Consider the following 23,947-nt stretch of genomic DNA (forward strand, 5'->3'; position numbering starts at 1 on the left):
TCTCCTAAATAATTTTAGGAGGCATTCTAGGAGATGAAGTTGTTACTGCAGTGTCATAACTCAGTTAAGTGGATGAGCTATGGATGAGACAAATCTAGGGGTGTACTGATACGCACAGCTCACGATACGGTACGTATCACGATATTTTGAACAAAATGAAACTGAAATTCAAATAAGATTTATTTAAAAAACATTAACAAATTTCAATAATTTTCCTTGTTGTACATACAAGATCACATTTCACTTCGGTAAAGTTGGTTTTATATTCGCACATTCGGACTTCTGATAAATTCAGACTTTCCAATAAATGTGCAATAAATTAATGTTTGCGAATTTTAAGCAGCAACATGATATTGACAACCAACGATTGTCAACGTACAACATTTTTCACAATCGATTAAAATAGGCAAGTATTGTTCCCATTCAGTCGGTCACGTTCGACGTACGTCGGACAGACCGACGAATAGGAATCTCGCTAGAGAGGCCAATCTACTTCGAGTGTAACTAAACGAGCCAATGCACATTGGCATGCAATCATATGCATCAGCTGCTCGCCTCGCAGCGCGGGTATATAATGAGCAGCAGGTGCGTTGCATCTTCAGCTTTTCGCTTCGGAGCCGAACGGTGTTTGTTCCTGTTCTCTGCAAGCGAGTGTCTGCTAGAAGACGAGTCAAGCTTTTGGTTGAACTTCTCTTTTTTCCGAGTGCGGGCGAACAGCACAGCAGCGGGGTCGACGTCCTCTCTTTTTCTGTTTCGTTTGCCGTTTTTGAGCAAATAGCTGTTTGACAGCGTCAGAAGGCTGTTCTCACGGCCGGTACGGTGCGCTTTTGAGCGCTGAAAAGCCGTTTTTACGGCTGGTAAGAGTGAGCGCCTTCAAAGAGAGAGAAAGCACATGACAGGCTGCACACAATCCCTGTCTGTGTTGCGGTGGCCGTTCCCCTGCGTGCTTCAGCACTTCTAAAAGAGTAAAGTCCCTGAAAGAGCTTACACAAGTAGATTCGCGTCTTTTTAAAGACGACATCCTACTTGTGTTTCTGGATGCGATCGTTCCTGTCCTCACTGACGGCCACGATCACCGTTTCGCATGTCTGGGCGCGTGCTGAAATGATGTTCGTGGGTGTTCATGTTTTCATATGAGAACATGATCACGTCGACACGCCGGTCGTGACTCTTCTTTCTCCGGGAAGCTTGAGTCCCCTCTGTTGTTGGCCAGCTGCCGCTTGTGTGTAAAAGCACAGCCGCGGCTCTGCCCGACACTCTGGGAGACCGCGGAGATCAGCGAGAGCAAACCTCTCGCTCCTCTGCGTGTCGTGTGCCGTCGAGCTGCCGGGCTGCAGCGCGGGTTGTCACGGCAACCCAGCGCTCGCTCGGCGCTCTAGATGCGCGGTTCCCTTGCGTAATCTCCATTGTAGCGCCCTCTCTGGTGCACCAGAAGAGGTCTACTTTGCTGATATGGCTTGGGTGACATGAGGTTGAGGGTTCCTTCGGGAACCAACCCCCTAGGGCCCCTCCCTCTCTAGCGCATTGCAAGCTGTGCAGTTTCTGGATTGGATTGCTGGTCCTTTTCATAGGGGAACCTAGCATTTCATTCAGAGCTCCAGCTGAGGGACAGACGTCGATTGCAGCATCGGAGAGAGTGCTGTTATGCTCTGGAAATGAGGGTGACGCTGCCCACTGTAATGGTGTGTGCTTATGCTGACTCAGATTCAGAGTTTACAGCCATGCTTTCCTGGGTCTTCCAGATGTGCATGGAAAACTTGGCAGTATGGGGGTATATTGGTGCCATAAATATGGAATGCCAAAGGTGCCAATCTGCATAAGTTTTTCCTCTCTCACTACCCTCTTGGATGGGGTGGCTGTACACAGACCACACCCACCCTGCATGTGAGGCCAAGGCACTCTTTTTGCATGAGGGTAGTTCTGTGCTGGGGTTGAGCTGCGCTTGTTGACTAACCGTGATCAAAGTCACGGCGCAGGCCCTCAGCCAGACGATGTCCACCTCCGTGGTCCAGAAGTGCCCCCTGGCTTACCTTGTGAGGTGTGAGAGGTTGTCAAGCTAAATGCTTTCTCAATGCTCCCATCTTACGAGGTGGCCTTTCGGTGACACTGTCGAGGACTGAGCCCAGCGGTTCTCCTCAGTTAGTAGCGGATAGGGGAGCTTCCCATGACAAACCATTGAGTTCCTCTTGGGCCGCCCCTCAGTCTGCTCGTCGCCAAGGGTGTCGTCCCCTGCAAGAAACTCCGGCCCAGCAGGCTCTGCTGTATCCATTGCGGGGAGATGACGCCTCCCGTCTCTGCAGCTGTTTAACTGGTTGGTGAGAATCACCCCTGAGACGGGCGACCCAGAGATGGGTGGGGCTGCTCTTCCACCCCTGGAGGAGGGCCAGGTGGTAAATCCTTTATTGGGTTTGTTTCTGTTCCGCCACTGACCCAAGAGGCAGCGGTACCCAAATTTTAAAGAGCAGTTCCTCCATTTCCAGGTCTGAAGAGGGTTTGGAGAGCAGTGGGAGGAGAAAACCTCACCACTCTCATCCCCCTCTTCTGTCGCCAGCGGACAGCAGCGAGCAGCGGGCAGCCAAAGCCTCGACTGCTCCCTCTGTCCATCCGTGGAGCCAGGTAAGTGTTGCCTAGCACACTGTGACGCCGCTTCGGGCCGCCTCACAAAGAGAGCCCCCCGAGCCGCGTCCCTGTGTTCCACCTCGCTGCCCTGCTGCGGGTACACCGGTGGTCCCTTTGGTCCTGCTTGTACGGTCTCTGCGAGCCGGGTTAGCGCTCCCCAGTCCATCTCGCTGGCTCCTTCGGACCATCAGGGTCGGCTTTGCGATTCAGTTCGCCCGGCTCCCCCCCCCCCAAGTTCAGGGACGTCCTCTTCACTACAGTGAAAGATGCCGATGCCCCTGTCCTGCGTGCGGAGATCGCAGTCCTACTGGCGAAGGACGCGATAGAGCCGGTCCCTCCAGCCGATTTGAGGTCGGGGTTCTACAGCCCCTACTTCATTGTACCCAGGAAAAGCGGCGGGTTACGACCGATCTTGGACCTGCGAGTTTTGAATCGGAGCCTCCACAAGCTACCATTCAAAATGCTCACGCAGAAACGCATTTTCGAGTGCATCCGTCCCCGAGATTGGTTTGCAGCGATTGACCTGAAGGACGCGTACTTCCATGTTTCAATTCTTCCGCGACACAGGCCATTCCTGAGATTCGCGTTCGAAGGTTGAGCATATCAGTACAGAGTCCTACCCTTCGGGCTGGCCCTGTCTCCCCGCGTCTTCACGAAAGTCGTGGAGGGAGCCCTTGTTCCCATGAGAGAACGGGGGTGTTCGCATTCTCAACTATCTCGACGACTGGCTCATTCTAGCACAGTCCCGGGATCAGTTGTGCAAACACAGGGATTTGGTGCTCAGACACCTCAGCCAGTTGGGGCTTCAGGTCAACTGGGGAAAAGAGCAAACTCGCCCCGGTGCAGAGGATCTCTTTTCTCGGTATGGAGTTGGATTCGGTCGAGCAGATAGCACGCCTCACAGAGGAACGTGCTCGGTCAGTGTTGAACTGCCTGAATACATTCAATGGCAGGACAGCGGTCCCACTGAAGTTCTTTCAGAGGCTCCTGGGGCATATGGCGGCTGCTGCGGCTGTAACACCGCTCGGTCTGCTTCATATGAGACCGCTTCAGCACTGGCTTCACGGCCGAGTCCCGAGATGGGCGTGGCAGCGCGGCACATTCCGGGTGCCAATCACTCAGGAGTGCCGCCGAACCTTCAGTCCGTGGTCGGACCCCTTGTTTCTTCGGGCAGGAGTGCCCTAGAACAGGTGTCCCGGCATGCTGTGGTGTTCACAGATGCTTCTGCCACCGGCTGGGGTGCCACGTAATACGGGCATGCAGTCTCAGGGGTTTGGACGGGACCCCATCTGCATTGGCACATCAATTGCCTCGAGTTGCTGGCAGTACGCCTTGCTCTGAGCCGCCTCAAAGGCCTGCTTCAGGGCAAGCATGTACTGGTCCGTATGGACAACACTGCGACCGTTGCGTACATCAACCGTCAAGGTGGTCTACGCTCCCGTCGCATGTCACAACTCGCCCGCCATCTCCTCCTGTGGAGTCGGAAGCATCTGGGGTCGCTTCGCGCCATTCATGTCTCCGGTGTGCTCAACCGTGTGGCCGACGAGCTATCACGAGCTGCGCTGCCAGGAGAGTGGCGACTCCACCCCCAGGTGGTTCAGCTGATCTGGAGAGAATTCGGAAAGGCTCAGGTAGACCTGTTTGCCTCACCAGAAACCTCCCACTGCCAGTTGTTTTACTCTCTGACCGAGGGGACACTCGGGACAGATGCACTGGCTCTCAGCTGGCCCCCGGGGCCTGCGCAAATATGCGTTTCCCCCAGTGAGCCTACTTGCACAGACCCTGTGCAAAGTCAGGGAGGACGAGGAGCAGGTCTTGTTAGTTGCGCCTTACTGGCCCAACCGGACCTGGTTCCCAGAACTCTCACTCCTCGCGACAGCCCCTCCCTGGCCCATCCCTCTGAGGAAAGACCTTCTTTCTCAGAGACGGGGCACTCTTTGGCACCCGCGTCCAGACCTCTGGAAACTCCATGTCTGGTCCCTTGGACGGGATGCGGAGGTTCTAGGTGACTTACCCCCTGAGGTACTTAACACCATCACTTCGGCACGTGCACGGTCTACGAGACGTGCTTACGCCTCCAAAGTGGAACCTGTTCGTCGAGTGGTGCTCTTCTCGCCGGGAAGACCCCCGAAGATGCTCGATCAGAGTCGTGCTTTCCTTCTTGCAGTAGGGTTGGAGCGTAGGCTGTCCCCCCTCCACCCTCAAAAGTCCATACTGCTGCTATATCCGCTTACCACGACCACTTAGATGGCAAATCTGTTGGTCAGCACGACCTGGTCATCAGGTTCCTTAGGGGGGCGAGACGGTTAAATCCTTCTCGTCCCCTCTCCATACCCTCTTGGGACCTCACTCTGGTGCTGAGAGCACTTCAGATTGCTCCCTTTGAGCCTTTGCTGTCAGTAGACTTAAAGATTCTGTCTATGAAGACTTTGCTGCTGGTGGCATTGGCCTCCATCAAGAGGGTAGGGGACCTGCAGTCATTTTCGGTCGACGAATCGTGCCTGGAGTTCGGGCCGGGTGATAGCCACGTGCTACTAAGACCCCGGCCTGGCTATGTGCCCAAGGTTCCTACCAGTCCCTTCAGGGACCAGGTGGTGAGCCTGCAAGCGCTGCCCTCGGAGGAGGCAGACCCAGCCCTGGCTTTACTCTGTCCAGTCCGCGCTTTGCGACTGTACATAGACAGAACCTAAAGCCTCAGGACCTCAGACCAGCTCTTGTCTGTTATGGAGGCCAGCAGAAGGGAAAGGCTGTCTCCAAGCAGAGGATGGCCCACTGGATAGTGGATGCCATCGCCCTGGCTTACCAAGCTCAGGGTGTGCCCTGCCCGCTCAGGTTGCATGCTCACTCCACGAGAGGTGTCGCATCCTCCTGGGCGCTGGCTCGTGGCGCCTCGCTGACAGACATTTGTAGAGCTGCGGGCTGGGCGACACCTAACACGTTCGCTAGATACTATAGCCTTCGTGTCGAGCCGGTCTCCTCCCATGTTCTCGCCACAGGTCAGAGGCACGGAGAGGCCCCGGCTTAGTGTCGGCTTGCTGCGCTACATGCGCTTCTTTTCTCCAGAGAGTCCCTACAAGGCAGACCCTGTCGAGTCCTCCGATATCCCTTCGGCAGCCGACGTGGCGGAGCGTCTGGCGCCAGGCCTATACTCCGTTGTATCCTTGAGAACCGGGTTTAGGCTGGGTTCCATATGTGTGACCCTACGGGGATCCCATATGGTTGGTTCCACGGTTGCTCCTAAACGAAGCCCGTGTCTTTCCCTCTGGGAGAACCTACCCTTCATCGGGTTGGAGTCACCCCAGCTCTTCCATATGTAGCACAGCCCTACAGGGTTAGTCCATATGTACTTCTCCACATAACTCCTTCGGGAAGGATGTGGCTTCCGCAGCGTTCCTTTCCCAGCGAAGGGTACGCTTTCCCAGCGTTATCCAATAGTCTCACTGAATGGGTTTTGGGGAACAGCAGTGATCGACTCTCTCTGTGTTAGCCCTGTCCCACCATCCTCAGGCAAGGGGGTTCAGGTGGCTTGCAACAGAGCGCTGGAAGGGGGCAGCTCCTGTGGCGCTTTGGTAGGGATTCCTATTCGTCGGTCTGTCCGACGTACGTCGAACGTGACCGACTGAATGGGAACGTCTCGGTTACAAAGGTAACCCTCGTTCCCTGAAGGAGGGAACGGAGACGTACGTCCCGTCGCCACAGTCGCTGTACCCCGCTGATGCTGCCGCCTATCCGGTTCGGCTCCTCAGCGAAAACCTGAAGATGCAACGCACCTGCTGCTCATTATATACCCGCGCTGCGAGGCGAGCAGCTGATGCATATGATTGCATGCCAATGTGCATTGGCTCGTTTAGTTACACTCGAAGTAGATTGGCCTCTCTAGCGAGATTCCTATTCGTCGGTCTGTCCGACGTACGTCTCCGTTCCCTCCTTCAGGGAACGAGGGTTACCTTTGTAACCGAGACGTTTTAATGGCATATTTACTTGTGAATGTCCACTGAATGTCCAATGTAGTGTGATTAACAAGGCTATTGAATACGGATGTCCGAATGTGCGAATATAAAACCAACTTTACCGAAGTTCACATTTCAAGGTTTAATAAAAACCTTCTGTAGCCTATTCAAATGAACATCTGAATAGGTCTGTCTGTCACTGAAAAAAAAAAAAAAATGTTAAAATTAACATGAACTTAGAATCCTACGAGACCGTTCATATATTGCTTCTAAAACGCGTGGAAGGCGCGGCCGCACCGCTTCTCGTTTCCAAAGCGCTTGCTCTCCCGTGGCGTCGGTCGTTGAGCCAAGAGGATCAGGAAGTTTCAGCAAAGGATAAATTGATTTCTAGCCCTTGCATTAGCTTTACTACTAGATATAAAAACACCTTGTACAGCTATGATCAGCTGTTCGGCTGAGATTTTGATATTTTGTTACGGAAAGGCCATAGCTGATCGGTTGGTTCTTGTCACATGACCTGCGGTGCGCTTGCGGCATTCTGAAAAGTTGAGAATTGTTCATCTCGATGCTCCTGGAAAATGCACCGCATGCGCGTCACGGCCGCGTTGCTTCCATTGTGAGCGCGCATGCCGCATGGCTACATTTGAAATAACTGACTTGCACGCGGAAAAGACGCAATATGTGAACGGCCCCACAGAACTTCTTAAAGCAAAGCATCGCAAGCGTCTTTTGCTTTGCTATGGCACTGCGGTGAAAGAAAGCCACGACTTTTCTCACGCGACCAAGCAATAGACTGACGAGAGAAACGTTTAAACCTGCTTGCAAGATTCGATGTGTGCCCGAAACACTTACTGAACTACAGAGCTGATTGAGACACACCCTTAATATGCAGTGGCAACACGGCTTCTTTCACTGGTACTTATCTCATTTTTCATTTTAAATGTTATTTTACATTTTATTTTATTCTCAATTCCATCATCATGAAATTTAGGATGCTCTACACTGGCAGCAATCTGAATAGCACTTATAATGCAAAGAAGCACACTTCCAAAAACCCTAACGAGAACTCCATTAGGTCAAAGTCCCATTAACGCAAGTCCTTTCACTCGGCAGCTATCTTTTAATGCCTCTCGGGCAGGTGTTTCAGTCCTACAACTACAGCTCCTACAGTATGTCTTTGAATGGGGGAACATCTCAACATTCTCCAAAGCTGTTAAACAAGCTTACGATTAAATTTCATATTAGAAATCACCACTGAAATCTAACAACAATTGTCCCATAAATCATGACAAAAAAATGCATTTTTCAGGCTGGACCAGCAAATGCGCATGTGCAATCCTAAGCGTGCGCCTCAGAACATTGACTGTTTCTATAGCAACCGGAGCTTCTAACAGCGGCTACAGTGACTTCACCAATCAGCGACTGGCAGTTTTATTTAGAAGGCGGCCATACTGCGTGTTGCACTTTCTCCCATTAATAGTAATATGAGCGCGTCATCGTTGTATATCTAAAGTCTTTGATTAGTTCTCCTGAGCTATAAAAAGGCAACCTCTGAGCAATACAATTTTCCTGTGGGCACACTCTTCAAATTGCTACTTTTCATCAGGTCTTTTGCATCCTGGGTGTAATTCACTGAACACTGTATTAAGTGCCGCCTACAATCAGAGAGGAGAGACTGATATCGGTGCGTCTCCACGGGGCTTAATGACGGAAGGATCATGCCGCGGCCCAATTTCCTCCCCTGATTAGACAATCAGATCCTGATGACATCAACACGCGCAGATGGTGCTTCTTCAGCCGTTTATTTATTAATGAGTGCTTGTGTATTTTTATCAGATGGGGCCTGATGCTAGTGCCCCCAATAGAGAAAAATTACTAGACTTTGATGTTTTCGACTAGATTTTGTTTGATGCTGTTGACGACCTCATTTCCTCAAAACAGTGCGTCTCAACTGGTTTTGCTTCAGGACCCAGATTTTACTTTGGGCATCAAGTGGCGACTCAATACAGTGTCCTAAACAGGAATCACATTATAAAGCATTGTACTCATTCTGGCAAAGGTGCGTTCACTAGCATAGTTCCTTGAAAGGAACACACTACCACGCAAAATTGTAATTTATAAGGATGTAGCATCTTTCCAATGGAGCGTCTGGAAGCCGGAGTGCTTCGGTGTCAGATGTAGTGTGTAGAGAGCAAATGGGGTTAAATAAGCTGATGGGGAGAGACGCAGTTGTGTAGCTGACTCTATTGTCTTTAAGAGTGCTGTGAGACAGAGGTTGTTGAGCGCTGCAGGAGATGGCTGAGTGAGAGTGACAGAGAACTTGATTGCCATTTGTCTCACTGTGAACTACTGCCGAGCTTCCGAGAGAGACAGACTGAGAGAGAAAGAGATAGAATTCGAGACAGACTGGAGGCCAAAGTGCCTTCTCCACAAGGTTTGAAATGAACTTTTTCACTCACCAGCCAATTTAGCTATCAAGTTAGCTGTCACTCAAAATTTCTACTAGTCAAAACAAAAATATAAGAAATTATAAACTCTTGGACATGCGGCATTTATGAGAACGGGTTGGAAAAAGTGGTTCTCTCGCCGAGACTCTGACATCTCGCATGCAGGCCTATCGGACATTCTGTACTCGCGTTCTCAAGTTCAAAGCGGCAGTCCAAAACAGTGAATCACCATACAGGACAAAGTTCACTTCAAGAAAGAACAAAGTGGCATCAATGAGTTTGAATTAATGTATTTGAAAAAACAGAGCAAACAGAAAGAATAAGGGTGAAGAGGCATTTCTTTCAGTGTGCGACCCTTTTTACACTTTGTTTTGCTAATGTTTGAGGCTCCTTTTAGGGGAAGGGCTCTGATAGTGATGCCATGCAATGTGATAGAACATAATTTATGAATCATAACCCTCCAAATTGTCTAGTGTGTTGATATGCTTTTCCCGCCACGGTGGATTTTCACACGCATTTGGCGGGATTCCAGGTGTTAATTTCAAACCCTGCTTCTCCATATAACAAGAGGCCAATGGAGAGAAGAATGAGGAGGGAAACATGAATAAAATGAAGGAGAGATTGAGATGTGACTGAAGAAATTAGATCTTGGGAATGGCTGAGGAGTTTGAAAAAGAAACTGATCACACAAAAATGACACTCATGTCATTCCGAAACAGTGTGATATTTGTTTCTCCATGCAACACTAAATGAAGAAATATTGAAACAGCTCTTTTTTCACACATCAACTGACCATGTCTATCAAAAACATACCATAAATCTACTTTTAAATGCTTACATTTTGGTCTGTTCCTCACTATATCATATACAGTAGCTTCAGAAGACTGGCAATATAGTACATAAATCTATGTAAAGCGTAACAGTGCCCTACCCACTTTTTCCACTTTTTCATTTTAATGGTATTTTATGTCAGTTTGGAGCATCATAGACTATAAATGAAACACCACATTGGTCTGGAACAACAATAATGGCAGTTTTCATTTTTGAGTGAACTATTCCATTAAAAATTATTCAACAGAAGAGAAAGAGAGAAAGAAAACAGGAAAGAGTGAGGCATGTATCTCATACCTGTGGGAACGGCCGCGTCCATGGAGGGTCTCTCCCAGGTGTTGACTTGCTCCCAGGCGAAGCCATTAGTCCCCAACGCCACGCTGTAGCCACAATTACTGTAGTGCTCTTCAAACGAACAGCTGCCTACAGAACACACACGAGAGGGAAGATGGCATATGTCAACATGATTAAGCCACGGAGTGCCATCATTACTTCATCTTCGCTAAAAACACGATTTTCCACTGCATTAAGCTTTATGCTAGCCGGGAGCTAAGGATTAGAAACCCAGGATGAAATAGCACTAATTAAATGTACTCATTTTAACACGTCTTGTATCGTAGCTTTGAGAGAGGGTTTATTATTAGCAGTAAGGTGTAAGAGGGTGTGCTGTATTGTGAATATATACTAAAGGGCCAATACTATATATAACGTGCAGCAGAGTGACACAATGCAGCACAGCCTTGACTTACTGCTTTTATGAAATGGTTACTACATAATAAAAAATATTACAATCACAGATTTTTATTAAAATATTGCTTTATCAAGAAAATTGATATATTCTCTGAATATTTATTTATTTATCATTGTAGCATTTATTGCCGTATTTAACTTAATCTTGACAAATTCCGATTTCAATTTTAAAAATCATTATATTACAGGATTTTAATTTCATTGAAATTAAAAATAAAAATGTAGTTAAAAAATGTCCATACACATTATGATAATGATAATTTGGGACAAAATGTGTAACTGTGGTTTACTTTTCTTTTTTTTTTTTACTTAAAAATATTATTTTCTTTATGCAAAAATAATTCAATGTAATTTTTTGTGCTTGATGAACAAGATTTTGTCTGCTAATAAACAGGTTTTTACATTAAATTGCTATACTATGACTGGAATACTGTATTGACCAATCAGAATCTAGGGAGGGAACTATCTAAACTATCTATACCTATTTATAGTTCTTGTTTCCTTTCAGACTATTTTCTTTCCTGAATCTTTGTAGGATGGACTGAACGTATCATACAGCCTTATTCGATTGGAAGTTGTTTCTGTCCGACACAACGCGGAAATCGCTTTAGCTTGTGTGCAAGTTAAGCGCTCAGATTCAACATGATGAAACTTCTGCCTGCAGGATACTTACATTTACATTTCTGCATATTTCAAGGACCAAATATTCACTGCCGTCTTAATTTGCCCCTGCGTATTAGGCTACACAAGAGGATTAAAATGCTACAAAAATAATTAATTTGCCACGAGCGCCGAAAGGCAATGAATCCTACAATACCAGCAAGATTCGCAAACCACATCAAAGGTATTCTCAAAGAAATCACACAACCGTAAAAAACAACAATTGTAAAATATTCTGAATTTTCCAGGGGGAGCGATCGAAGGGCCTAGTGATCTATTGAAGGAAAGAATTAACCAGTCAAAGACGTGATTTTGTGGAACACGTCTGCCCGCTGGGGTTCAGTTCAGACAGCAGCTGAAGAAGAAATGAGGCCTCATGAAGTTTATGTAACCCTCGGTTCCTAATTGACTTTGAAGTGTGCACACATTCATACTGCCACCCTGCTTGTCCTCAGCCTACACTGGAAAAGAAGACATTTCATACGCTGAATCAAAAAGTGTCAAACAATTAGCATAGCATAACAGTGCATGTTTTTGTACTGAATTTTGGGTTTGTTGAGGGATGTTTAGGTATTCATACATATATATAACATACAATAACACTGTATCATTTATAACATCTAAAGTAAAAAAAAAAAAAAAAAAACTTTACATATGTTTAACTTTAGAGATTTACAAAGACTTTTTAAATCTCTGACTTGTCTCTCTCTGACAGAAATTTTATGAGTTCAATTCCACAGGTGACTGTGTTAAAAACTCAACACAAATCCATTGCAGGACTTTAATTTATCAATAAATAATGGAGAAACTTTCACTGTAAAGACCTTTGTAAATGGCAAATTTATTTATAAATGATATTCAAATGAGGTAATAAAAGTTAAGTAATATGCATTATTTGTATGGCTCTTGAAAGCTCTATCAGTATAAAATATACAGTAAGTGACACAGTATTATGGTTAAAACAAACATGTTTTACTCATTCATTCTTCTGAAATCACACAGAACATATAGCAGACAAAATGTTCAATGGGGTTTTATATAGATCACTTTTAAAGAATGCTTTATGCCAAAAGGTTCTATATAAGGAGAAATGTCTTAAATTACTGCATAATACTTTCATGTTTAATTGGTTATTTCCAATTTTCCTAGTGATAAAGTATGTTTTTACAGTATCTACTGACAACAGTGACCAAGGTAACTACCAAAAATCAGTGTATTGAAATAACCCGATTTACATGCAAATCAATAAACTTGCAATGCAAGTAAACCTCGTTTACAAGACTGTATTAAAAAATCAGGATATTCCCCGATGGAGACATCAAAAAGTAAGCACCTATTTTACTCAGAGTATTCTATTTGTTATGTGAGTTGTGAAATAAAGCATTAAAAACCCAAGAGTATTTCAAAATGTCACCAGGAAACTTGCACAGACTCATGCTCCTCTTTTATTTGTAGTTTCTACAACTGTAGCACGTGTCCTTTGGCTCCACAAGATGAGAACACATTTTTTATATGTCTTGGGTCAAGAAAATGTCAGAATTTGCTATATATATTTCCTCCACCACAAAAGACTCACTGTGGCTGGATGTGTTCAAATCTGCCAAATAAAGACATTTTCCTGTCACATGCGCACTTCAATAAGCTGACAGAACGCAGGTTATGGTGTTTACATGCCGGGCAAAATCAGGGTAATGGGCAAAAATCTAGCTCTGTCGATCAGTTTATTCTTAAGGCGTTTATGATATTACGCCGAAAGAAAGGAAAATGGTTTAACGCGTTTACATGACCACACACGTTGTAGGCTTAAGCATAATCGTTTAAGAATGTGCATGTATGTATTCACTGTCTATCCAAAAGTATAGAAATGTACTAAACTGGGCGAGTATCATCCCTAACTTGCAAATATTTACAAATACTAATGAGATCACATTGCACACACACTCGCACACAGTATCTCTCCTCTAATTAATGTTGCCTACCAAATTGATCCATTATTGATAAGTTACCCCACAGCAGACAAGCAAGACTTTCCAAGCTCATCAGTGGCAGACATGGCCTCGTCCTTCACATCTGCTGCTCACGCTCCACACCTCTCACAGCTCATATAGCTCACAGCTCATATGCCCTACTGCTGGCACGCTGTCAATACGATGTTTATCGAACATAGTGCTCATGCTATCAGGAGCGCTTGATGAACTTAGAGATGATTTCACAGCTCAGGAAAGGAAGATGTTAGATTTGGGGCAGATGTGGCAGTTGTGGAAGGGTAACATCTGCTAGAGTAAAAGAAGGATTTGTTTACACTCTGAAAAATAACTGGCGTGTACAGAAACAGAGGTGTCAGGGTCTTTACTGTTCACTTTATAAGTGGAGCCTGTTTCTGTAAAAAAAATATTATGATGTGTTGGTTTGATTTTAAAGCTTCAACATGAATACAAATGTCTTCAGTGCTTCCCACAGGTTTGAAATATACTTGTGGTGGTAGCCAGGTGAAAAATCCTCCTAATACCCATTGCACAAATAATGTGTGATTTTTAACAGTATTTTTATTAATTGAAATTTATTTTAAATACATAGCATTCTATTACATTTAATTACATACTAATATTGCATAATATTGCAATGCATTATTATGCATTGTAAATTATGCAAAATTACAGCATTTAAATGGTTCTCCTTTTCCCATGTTCTCCTTGCTGTCATATAGTGTCTCTCTCAGTGAATGGGACACAGGTTTTAATAGTAAAATTTATGTAATGAATAATATATGTCAAATAATGTTCTTAGTCTTTTCTTCCTGTGGGGGAGACTACAATAATTTACTATGAATTAAATGGAAATCAAATTAAATATAATTTATTATGCAACTAAAATACCAATAATGCCCAAAAGAAAAAGAAAAAAACTTAGCGTGTGACTTTTAATTATAAACAAGCCCGCAATACACCGGGACTCTTATTTTGAAATGTTTGTACTATTGTAGGCTGATCCTTCAGATTATAAAACAACCGTATAAAACATTTTATATAAAGGCCATGATGTAATAATTCATCAACTTGAGTTCATTAGTAATCGCTTGGCATAAATCTGCGCTTTTCATTGATTGAGAATCACTTTGAAGCAGACTGAAGCGCTGTTGCGCGAGCTTGTAGAACGCCCAACGGTGTCGCCTTGTGACTTTGCAAAATGCAGCGCCTGTGGGAATGTCAGTGGGACATGTTCTGACGCACACATAACGAGCAGGTGTGAAACAATCAGTTAATCGATCGTGGATGGTTTCATTATATTGGGCAGATATAAAAGTATAAGAGGATAAAAATAATAAAAGCAAAAATGTGTCTCCAAATATACTTGGGCGGCCGTTATTATACCAGAGCGGTCCGCCCAAGTAAAGTCTATGTGTGGGAAGCACTGGTCTTATAACTAATTTGCAAATTATAATAAACTAACCACCCTTACAAAAAAAGTACTGTGTAGAAAGACAGATATATGGATGAAAACCTTTGCTATAAAGGTTATAAAACAACGTGATCTTTGCCTTGCTTAACTAACTAAAACATGAACCAACTTAACTAGGGAAGGAGAATTGAACATTTTCAGCTACAGTTTTCTTTCTTTGAGATCTTATTTAACAGATATTGACATTACGTTCATGTTTGAGAGTTTAATTGCATTAGTCATAAGCATATGCTGTGTCTTTCTTGGCCCTCACCAGCGGCATTTCCAGTCGAGCAGACAAATAGTCGGTTTGAAACTAAAGTGATTATGTCCACCTCACTAAGCAAAAATAATAGCTCAGATATCTGTTGTTAATGCAGTGATCTTTAAAGTCTCATCATCTGTATAAAGTTTATTTTCAGTTTCACATTTAAAGGGGAACTATAATGCCCCTTTTCACAAGATGTAATATAAGTCTCTGGTGTCCCCAGAATGAGTCTGTGAAATTTCAGCTCAAATTACCCCACATATAATTTATTCCAGCTTGCTCAACAACAACAAAACTGGAGAATCTCGCACAGCCAAAATGAGGATTGTCAGTAACAGTGTTAAGCCTTACATTGTTTAAACTGGAGTCGGACACTGATGGAGAGACTCAGGAAGAAGTTACAACTTTTAGAATGCGTCTGGACGTTTCTGAATTGTTAGTGGATAAATTTATGTAGTTGCTGTGGAGTTGATTCAACTCATCGACTAGCATGTGCCACATCCACTTTACACAGCGTACCTGTTTGCCAAACAGAGCCATACAACCAGGCTAATGTTTATGACTGCTATCAAATGCTGTGAATGGTCTGTGAATATATGTGGTGAATATTTTTTCCAAAATATCGCTCGGACAGAAACGCAGAACTTGCCAGGGTCAACTTGCAAGGCTATCCGAGCTAACGAGACAGTTAGCATGCTTTGCTCAAATTTTTGCCATGGTACAGTTGTTGTTTGCGAAAACAAAATAGCGGCGCCCTGGGTGGAAACAGATTAAGGGGTGGTAATATTATAATAAGATCCCCTTCCTATGTCACTAGAGGAGCGAAATCTGAGTGGCTTGTTTTTTTCAACTTTGCAGAGGAAGGCTTACCAAAACAACAGGGACCTTATTATAGCACTTGAACACGGAAAAAGTCAGATTTTCATGATATGTCCCCTTTAAATTATCACATGGAAGAAACATTCTGAAAATCCAAGCCAAAATGAAAGGGGGTCATTTCCACCAAAGTACACTTTTCTAGAAGTAGAACATTCTAAACTCACAATGTTAAAAAATGGAAATCATCATTCATTTATCCCTTCTCTAATTAAAATGGACCAAAAGAAAACTATTTTTATGCATTCATTAAGTTGGTTTTTGATTTACATATCTTTCCTGTGTCCTCAATTAGAGTTGTCAAAAGTACAGATGTTTGGTACTAATCTGTACTGAAATTTTAAAAATGGGATGCTTTAAATGCTGTTGAGCAGATTCGTAACCACCTCTGATTGGCCATCGTTTTCATGGCTCATTGGATATGTCTGTGATTGGCTACAATGATCAACGCATGACAGCTTTTGAAAGCACATGGAAGTGTTTGAATTTTAAAGCGGGAGCGTTTGAAAGCAGATGTCTATCAGTGGATTGGTCCATTCAATTGCTCCCGTGTGTATCTATGTAAGAGCTCTGTGAATTGATGACTATTTACAACTTTTTTGAAGTGTTGATCACTGAAGCCAATCACAGACATATCCGATGAGTCGTGAACACAATGGCCAATGTGTTTACGAATTCGCTCAACAGCGCTCAAAGCGTCACATTTTTAAAATTTTAGTACCAACTTAGTACCGAAGTTGGTACTTTTGACAACTCTATTCTCGATATCATTTTCCATCTTGTCAGGCATTTGTAAAAATCCTTTTACTTGCAAAAAAACATTTTGAGGGTTTGTCTCACACTAGCTGTATATGTATAAATCAGTTTATATATGTATGATCAATACCTATATAAATTGATGTATATATGTGTGTGTGTGTGTGTGTGTGTGTGTGTATACATAGTACATTATGTCTATAAGTAGCTATAAATTTTTATGAATATTAAAATATAATAGAAAAAAAGAGTTAAATGTAGAGGTTTTTACTGTTTACATATGTAAACTATAAAACCCTCTATGTTTAGCTCTTTATTTCCATTCTGTTCATGTTGTTGCCTTTAGAAATACTACCTTAAATATAAGCATATTCATTTTATAAAAAGTCAGAACATGACCCAGAGGATTTTTGTCAATATTATTGACAACTAGAGACATCTGCTGTTGTGATTATGGAGTTCACAGGGAGAAAATCAACCCCCCTCCCCACCCCCCAGAAGCGGACAACTCCAATCAGATCAGACTGGAGCATGAACCAGGAGCAAGCGGGCCAATTTAATCCATGAAACACACATTCACATACACACATTCATTTTGAAGGCAAACTCGCATGGCTTGTCGCTGTGAATTAAGCAAGAGCGGCCTGACACGAGCGTACAACAAGAAAGGAAACTCCACATCACACGCTCACTTGTTTTCCTTCTCCCAACACCTTTTAGCACACAAACACGCACAGCGGCTCTCTAGCCAGCTTGTCACTCATTCAATGTAGCAGCTCCGTCAACCTGAGCTAATGCAACTTTTTCCACCTCACCTGCCGCCTTTAACCTCGTCTGCTCGGGCCACAGAATCCATTGTGCACCGCAAATCTCTCCCATCCATCATCTGTGCTACAGGTGCAGCCGTGCCTGCCGGACAGACGCTGATTTCCTAGTTTCACTTACAACAGAAGGACAAAGAGATGCCAGTCCACCCACTCCAGAGCGGATATTTACCACCCTACCCGACGCCAACTTCCTAATTGTTCAAACTCATTCATACGTCCACATGTATTAGCTGTACACACCTCAGTGATTCCTTCATTTAGTACACACTACACCCACACAAAGACAGCAGGACTCAGGTCCTCCAAGAACAGGCATCCAACAGACATTCACACTTTCTTCAGCGCGAGTGGGAAGTGTCGTGTTGCTCGAGTAGGTTTTCGCACCTTTAAAATGCTACACGGATTACGGGGTTCTTTACCCCGCACCACTCCCATGGATCCACACGTTGTGTGACTAAAAATCACATTTTACACCTTCAGTTGCAACACTCTGGAGTTAAATATCAGCATTAGAAAAGCAGTTTTGACTGGACATATAGTGCCAAACCACTTTCCCCCACAGACCAAGTGAAAATGCAACGTGCCTTTGCCAAATACTCAATTCTCACCTTTTACAATACCCTGCCGTTCTGCCGACAAATGGCGTGTTTATTCCTATACAGAGCTTTTTTGTTGAATAATTGGTAATTAACCAGTTACCAAATGCTTGTTTCAAAAACTCTGGGAATTCGATTAGTGCTAAAAGGTGACTCAACTAAAATTGGGAAGTCTTCTCTTGATCTGGTTTGTTCACACACACTGACTCCAGCTGGAATAAAACTTCCTACGGATATGGGATTCATACAGCTATTATGCTGCATTCACGTATTATCGAAATTATCATAAAGTTTTCTACTTAAAAACAGCACCCTTTCAAATTATATTTACCACTGGGAAGCTTGGGCATAATTTCCATAAACTTTAAACATGGCGGATGGGAGAACGATTGCTGCTGTGGCTGGTATTCTTTATTAGTGTTTTCCACAAAAGCTACATCACATTGTCATTAAAGTAGTGCATATTACATCTATGAATAATCATTTGAAGTGTTTTGTATGTTCTATACACAGTGAAAATAGCCTGTATTTGACTAAAATTCCAAAATTGTCTGCAAGCCGACCATCTACAGTAGTTACCGCGGTGAATGCTTATATGGTTGTCAACGAATAGGATACTAAAAATCATTTTGTTCTTAATAATATTTTCCCAATAAATAATAATATTAATAATTAAAAATACTTTCTCCATGATTCCTGTTATTTCCGACAACAAAGCACTTGAATGCTACAAGCTTGTAATCACACTCCAGAAGTGGGAAGTAGGGCATTTCCGGAAGCATGCGAAGGCACCATTATTTTCACTTTTCCACTGGGCTGAATAGGCCCGATGCTTAAACTTAAAACCTCATGTTACTGTAAACCTCTTCCTCAATCTCTTTTTCCTTAGTTTAAAACAATAATACTATAGTACAGTATAATATTTGACGTATAGGCACATGATACCTTTCCTGCAGAAAAGTAAACAGATTTGTGTCAGTTTGTGCTAGCTTATATTCTGAGATGGACAGGTTTTACAAACCTAAGCTGGTCAAGCTGGCTATTATTGCATGATCAGCTTTCCCAGTTTAGCCATCTTGGGTGATCACCTTGACCAGCATAAAAGTGGCAAAAACATATGATATATTATGGTAACCGGACAGAAAAAATAAAATAAAAAAATAAGCCATTGACTAGTCAAACTATATATATATAACTTAGTATCAATATAGTTAATCTTACTATATACTGAAAATGTGAAAATGTAATTGCTCATGCAAAACTTGCTGCCATGATGCTAAGCTGTTTGTCAGGACATTGCTAAGATGTTTTACTGTAGGTGGCTTTAATGCATTATTAAATGTGACGACTTATTAAAGGGTTAGTTCACCCAAAAATTAAAATTCGTCATTTATTACTTACCCTCATGTCGTTCCACACCCATAAGCCCTTTGTTAATCTTCGGAACACAAATTAAGATATTTTTTGTTGAAATCCGATGGCTACGTTATTTTGTTTTTTTGACGCACCAAAAATATTCTTGTCGCTTTATGTACGCTTTAATGTCTGCTGCATAAATACCTGTTACACCGTGTCCTAACCAGATGCACTGTGACACCGCGACACACAATAAAAGGTATCGTTTCCATGTTAATCAGTGTTTTTGTCCTAACTAGCCACGACGGCAACACGCGATGATTCTATTTTAGAAACGATTTCTGTTTTTCTGCGATGTTGCGGCTGGAACAACAACAAAAAAATATGGCAATGATAATCTCAGGTATTGTTTATGTGCTTTATTTAATGTTAAAAGTGTCTAATGTGAGTCTGAATATCATGCTGTGTGTTTTTTTATAGCTGTACTGAAAACAACAATAGACAATTCACCTCAGATCTTCAAAATAAATAAAAGGAAACAAGAATGTTCAAACTGTCAACTCATTGTGAACAGACAAGAGTATTCTATGACAAAGATTGCTTCATTAACTTAGCAGCATGTATTTTTAATAATGTTAAAATGGTGTAATATTCATGAACTTGATTATGTACATATCCATTTCATTGCGAGTGCCAGGAGCTTGCCAAGAGAACCCGCCCATGCGCTCTTCTGATTGGCTGTAATTTTTGATTGACTTTATCGTGTCTCATAGTTGTGTCGCGTCTGGTGTGGACAGACAAATTGTTTGTTGCTGGAATCTTATCGCATCGAGTCCGGTTAGGACACGTTGTTACTTCTTCCTGGTGATGTGTAATTGTCAGTTTGTCAGTCTCACTTTTCCACCTCATTTTATTGAGTTCCCCCCTGCAGACAGACAGACTCACAGTCTCAATACTGTATGTCCTTGGAAGTTAATTATTTTTTTTTTCCCTCCACAGAGGCCAAGTGGAAGTTGGCAGCCAAAACAGCGGAATTCACATTCAGAGAAGGTAGAGCTGCCTCAGGTAACTCAGAACACACCTCAGGAGACTCTCTCTCTGATTAAAAATGACAAATGTTCCAGTGCTGCACTTTAGGTCTTAAAAATTTGCCAATAAAAATTATTAGCTGCCACAAACTGCATGTCCTGCGGTTTTTCTTCCCTTAAAAAATGATTACTAGAGAAATGAAAGCTCATTCAGGCAGTAAAACACGTCTGCGTGTGCAACTCTAAACAACTGTTTCTGCCGCTTTGGACGGGTCATAAATAAAAACGTCCTCCCGCTCTCTCGCTCTCTCCCATGGGCGGCAATGAGAGGACATACATGCGCACACAGACACCAAACCTCACAAACTTCAAACGTCATATACCATCTAATTCTCACTGATTTTTATAATCATACTATATATTCAGCATCTTCTACAAATTACTAAATTGCAATTGTTTTTGTAAATATTATGAGTCTCAAGAAGTGTCAAATGTTACCCCAAAATGGACACACACACAAAAAAAACTAGAATATAATATCTTTGTAAAGGCTATTTTTAAAGAGTATTTGCTTTGAGACATTAATTCCATCACAAATAAGCAAATTTCCCCCATGTCTCATTATTGTAATGCAATTTTATTATTCTCAAAGGCTTTTCTTGTTCTCAAGGGTGAATCTTGTAGTTGATTGTCACTACTTAAATACATTTTTTATTTATTTTTATTGTATGTTTTTATTTTATTTTATTTATTTTTTTATTGAGACAGAAATGTTCCTGACAGGTTTCATAAGATTTTTATTACTGAGCCACTCACACAAACACACTCCCTCATTCACACAGCAGCTTTAATATGTCCGTACATTGCCATCCATCTCTGTCTGTTCCAATCAGCTCAACTGCTATCACCGGCTCATACGCGCACACACACGCACACACACACAAACATGCCAGAGGAATAAACGCTTCAAAGAGCTGTTAAACTTCCCATTTAAGGGTTTCCAGCCCAGGAGGCAAAGGTTCTCTAGGGCCATACTATACTCTCACATGCAAACACAGTGCTGCGAACATGAATGATACCTTAAATTATGCATCTTGGTATGGAGACAATAAAACAGGTGAACAAACATCCCACAGAATTGCACTGAATGTAAAAAGTAGTAAAAATGATAAGAGGCATCGAAACAATTTTAAAAAACAGACCAATGCATAACAGCAAACACTAGCTGATACTAATATGGTCACCTATATATCATACTGTACATTCCTGTTGTCAGTCCATTTCTCTGTCTATACCAACCCATTCTCTACGTAATATAGTGTTGTCAAAAGTACCGACTACCAAGTCGTGAGTGCTTGAAAGCAGGCATCTATCAGCAGATATATTAGGGATCTGCTGATAGATGCCTGCTTTCAAACACCCTGTGTGTAAGCGACAGTGAAGAGTGTCAAAGATGTTTATTTACAATATGTTTTTGAAGCATTGATCATTGTAGCAAATCACAGACATATCAGTTAAGCGTATGAATACAATGGCCAATCCGCTCAACAGCGCTCAAAATACTGGAGGGAAATACTGGTATCGTCACATTTTTAAAATTTCAGTACAGACTTGGTACTGAAGTCGGTACTTTTGACAACATTATAATAGCAGCTCTCTATAAACATCCCAACTACAGAGCACTACCTGCGGCAATGCAACAGTGCTCTGAAACCCCCTGCACTCTGTACAAGCCATAATGGATCTCTGTGTCTGAAAACTGCAAACGTATAGTGAGTGTTTTCAGCACTGCGGTTTGTTAGGTTTAATGTCACGCTGAAGCTTCAGGGTCATGCATGCCTCTTGGGAAATTTTCACCTGGGGAGATGCTTGTTACGTGTTACCTGTGCGACGAAACCTATCAGCACAAAAAAAGAAAAAGAAAAAAAAAAAAATGACTGAAGTGGCACAGCGAAGCTCTGAAAGACAGTGGAGACATAAAAATATTGAGAGCGTTTTAGGAGGAACACTAAAAGCATTGTCAAAGTGCACTTCAAAGTGCCCTTCTGCACGGGGTTTGAACTGAACACGCTCATTTGAAATACTCCCGGCACCCAGGCTGTCAAAAACCCAAGAGTGTGAAATACCAGAGAGGGAAAAAAAATGAAAGTTCAAGTGCTGAGTGAGAAATGAATGTCAGAGATCTTCACCTGCATGACTGTTCTCGAGGAAAGCTCATAGTAACATGCTTAACTACACAATTTGCATGAAGTTTTACATTAAAAGTATAATTTAACTGCTCTGTCATGCCAGGGTGCAAAGATTAAAGTTCACCCAAAAAAAAATATATTTATGCAAAAAAAAAAAAAAACACTTCATTTTAGGGTGACATTGTTACAGTGTAATTACACAAACAAGTACTAAGTAATATTAATTAAGTACATGTACTACTTATAGTGTTAAGGTTAGGGATAGGGCTTGGTTTAGGGTCAGTTACTTGTAGTTATGCATAATATGCTGTTATTACTGGAGTAAATATATGTAACATGCGTAACACCTTAAAATAAATTGTTACTGACATTTTTCATAAAAAAGAACTCCATAAAAGCACCATAAAGATGCTATAGTATATTCCAAATGTTCTGAAGGTATACAAGTTTGTCCTAAGAAAAAACTTCCCCTCTTCTTCACATTGAGGTTCAAAATGGTGCCTCAACATCATGCCATTGGCATGCCATATGTCGTGACCAAATGCAATGCAAAAATTTACATTTGGGGAAAGGAGAATTGCAAGGGCAAGATTTTCAGTATATAACCTGAATTTTGGTCTGTTCCTCAAACAGAGCTATCAACTGGCTTCATAAAACTTTGAGACTATTTTAGAGCAGACAGATGTGAACATTATTATTATTAATTACTATTATTAATAATAAAGTAACAAACCAATAAACAAGTATATAATAACATTTTCATTTATAGGTTAATCTATTCCTTTAAATATCAGATGCACTGTCAGTTGCAATAGTTATTTGACAGTCTGGAAGACATATTTTCTAGCTAGCTGCTTGCTAATTTGTACTTAGTTTCATTTTACATTAAAAAAGGAAAAAAAAACTGAATAAAACATTTGTGTGTGCATGTGTGTGACTGTCAATTTGACACTTATTTATGCAAATATGCAAGCAAAATGGAAACGTATTCTCATTTACTTCTTTAAAAGTTGTCGGTCAGCCTCAAGTGAGGTGTTAGTGAGGGTGCTTAATGAAAATCTTTCAGAGGGAAACAGAGGCTGTAAATTAGCATAGAAAAACATATTTCAATTGCCAATCTAATTTAGCACCCAGTGGCCTCTGGTGGGAGTGGTGTGTGTATTAGTATTCTACAAGGCTATTTGTTTGTGTGCGTGTGTGCGCGCGCGCTTGTGTTTACCGTTCTCTGGCTGTGATTGTCAGTATTCTAGTCCAGCGCCGCTTGCTGAATTCTCAGCTGCATCAGGTCCCCGGCACTGTGATTAAATTTGTGTATCTGTGTGCTTGTGTGTACGCAACAGCTTTTATGCAGATGTT

The 23,947-nt window shown here is 42.6% G+C and overlaps 1 protein-coding gene across 1 annotated transcript in view; it reads right to left on the reverse strand.

The window, feature by feature from the left end:
- Positions 1-23,947, reverse strand: part of ptprt (protein tyrosine phosphatase receptor type T) — a 277,019-nt gene that overhangs the window by 214,347 nt on the left and 38,725 nt on the right. The window contains exon 2 of the mRNA XM_067374922.1: positions 10,145-10,266. Within this exon, the coding sequence (XP_067231023.1) occupies positions 10,145-10,266 (122 nt within the window). The remainder of the gene's footprint in view (positions 1-10,144; positions 10,267-23,947) is intronic.

This window comes from Chanodichthys erythropterus, chromosome 21 (genome assembly GCF_024489055.1).
Source record: "Chanodichthys erythropterus isolate Z2021 chromosome 21, ASM2448905v1, whole genome shotgun sequence".
Taxonomy (NCBI): Eukaryota; Metazoa; Chordata; class Actinopteri; order Cypriniformes; family Xenocyprididae; genus Chanodichthys; species Chanodichthys erythropterus.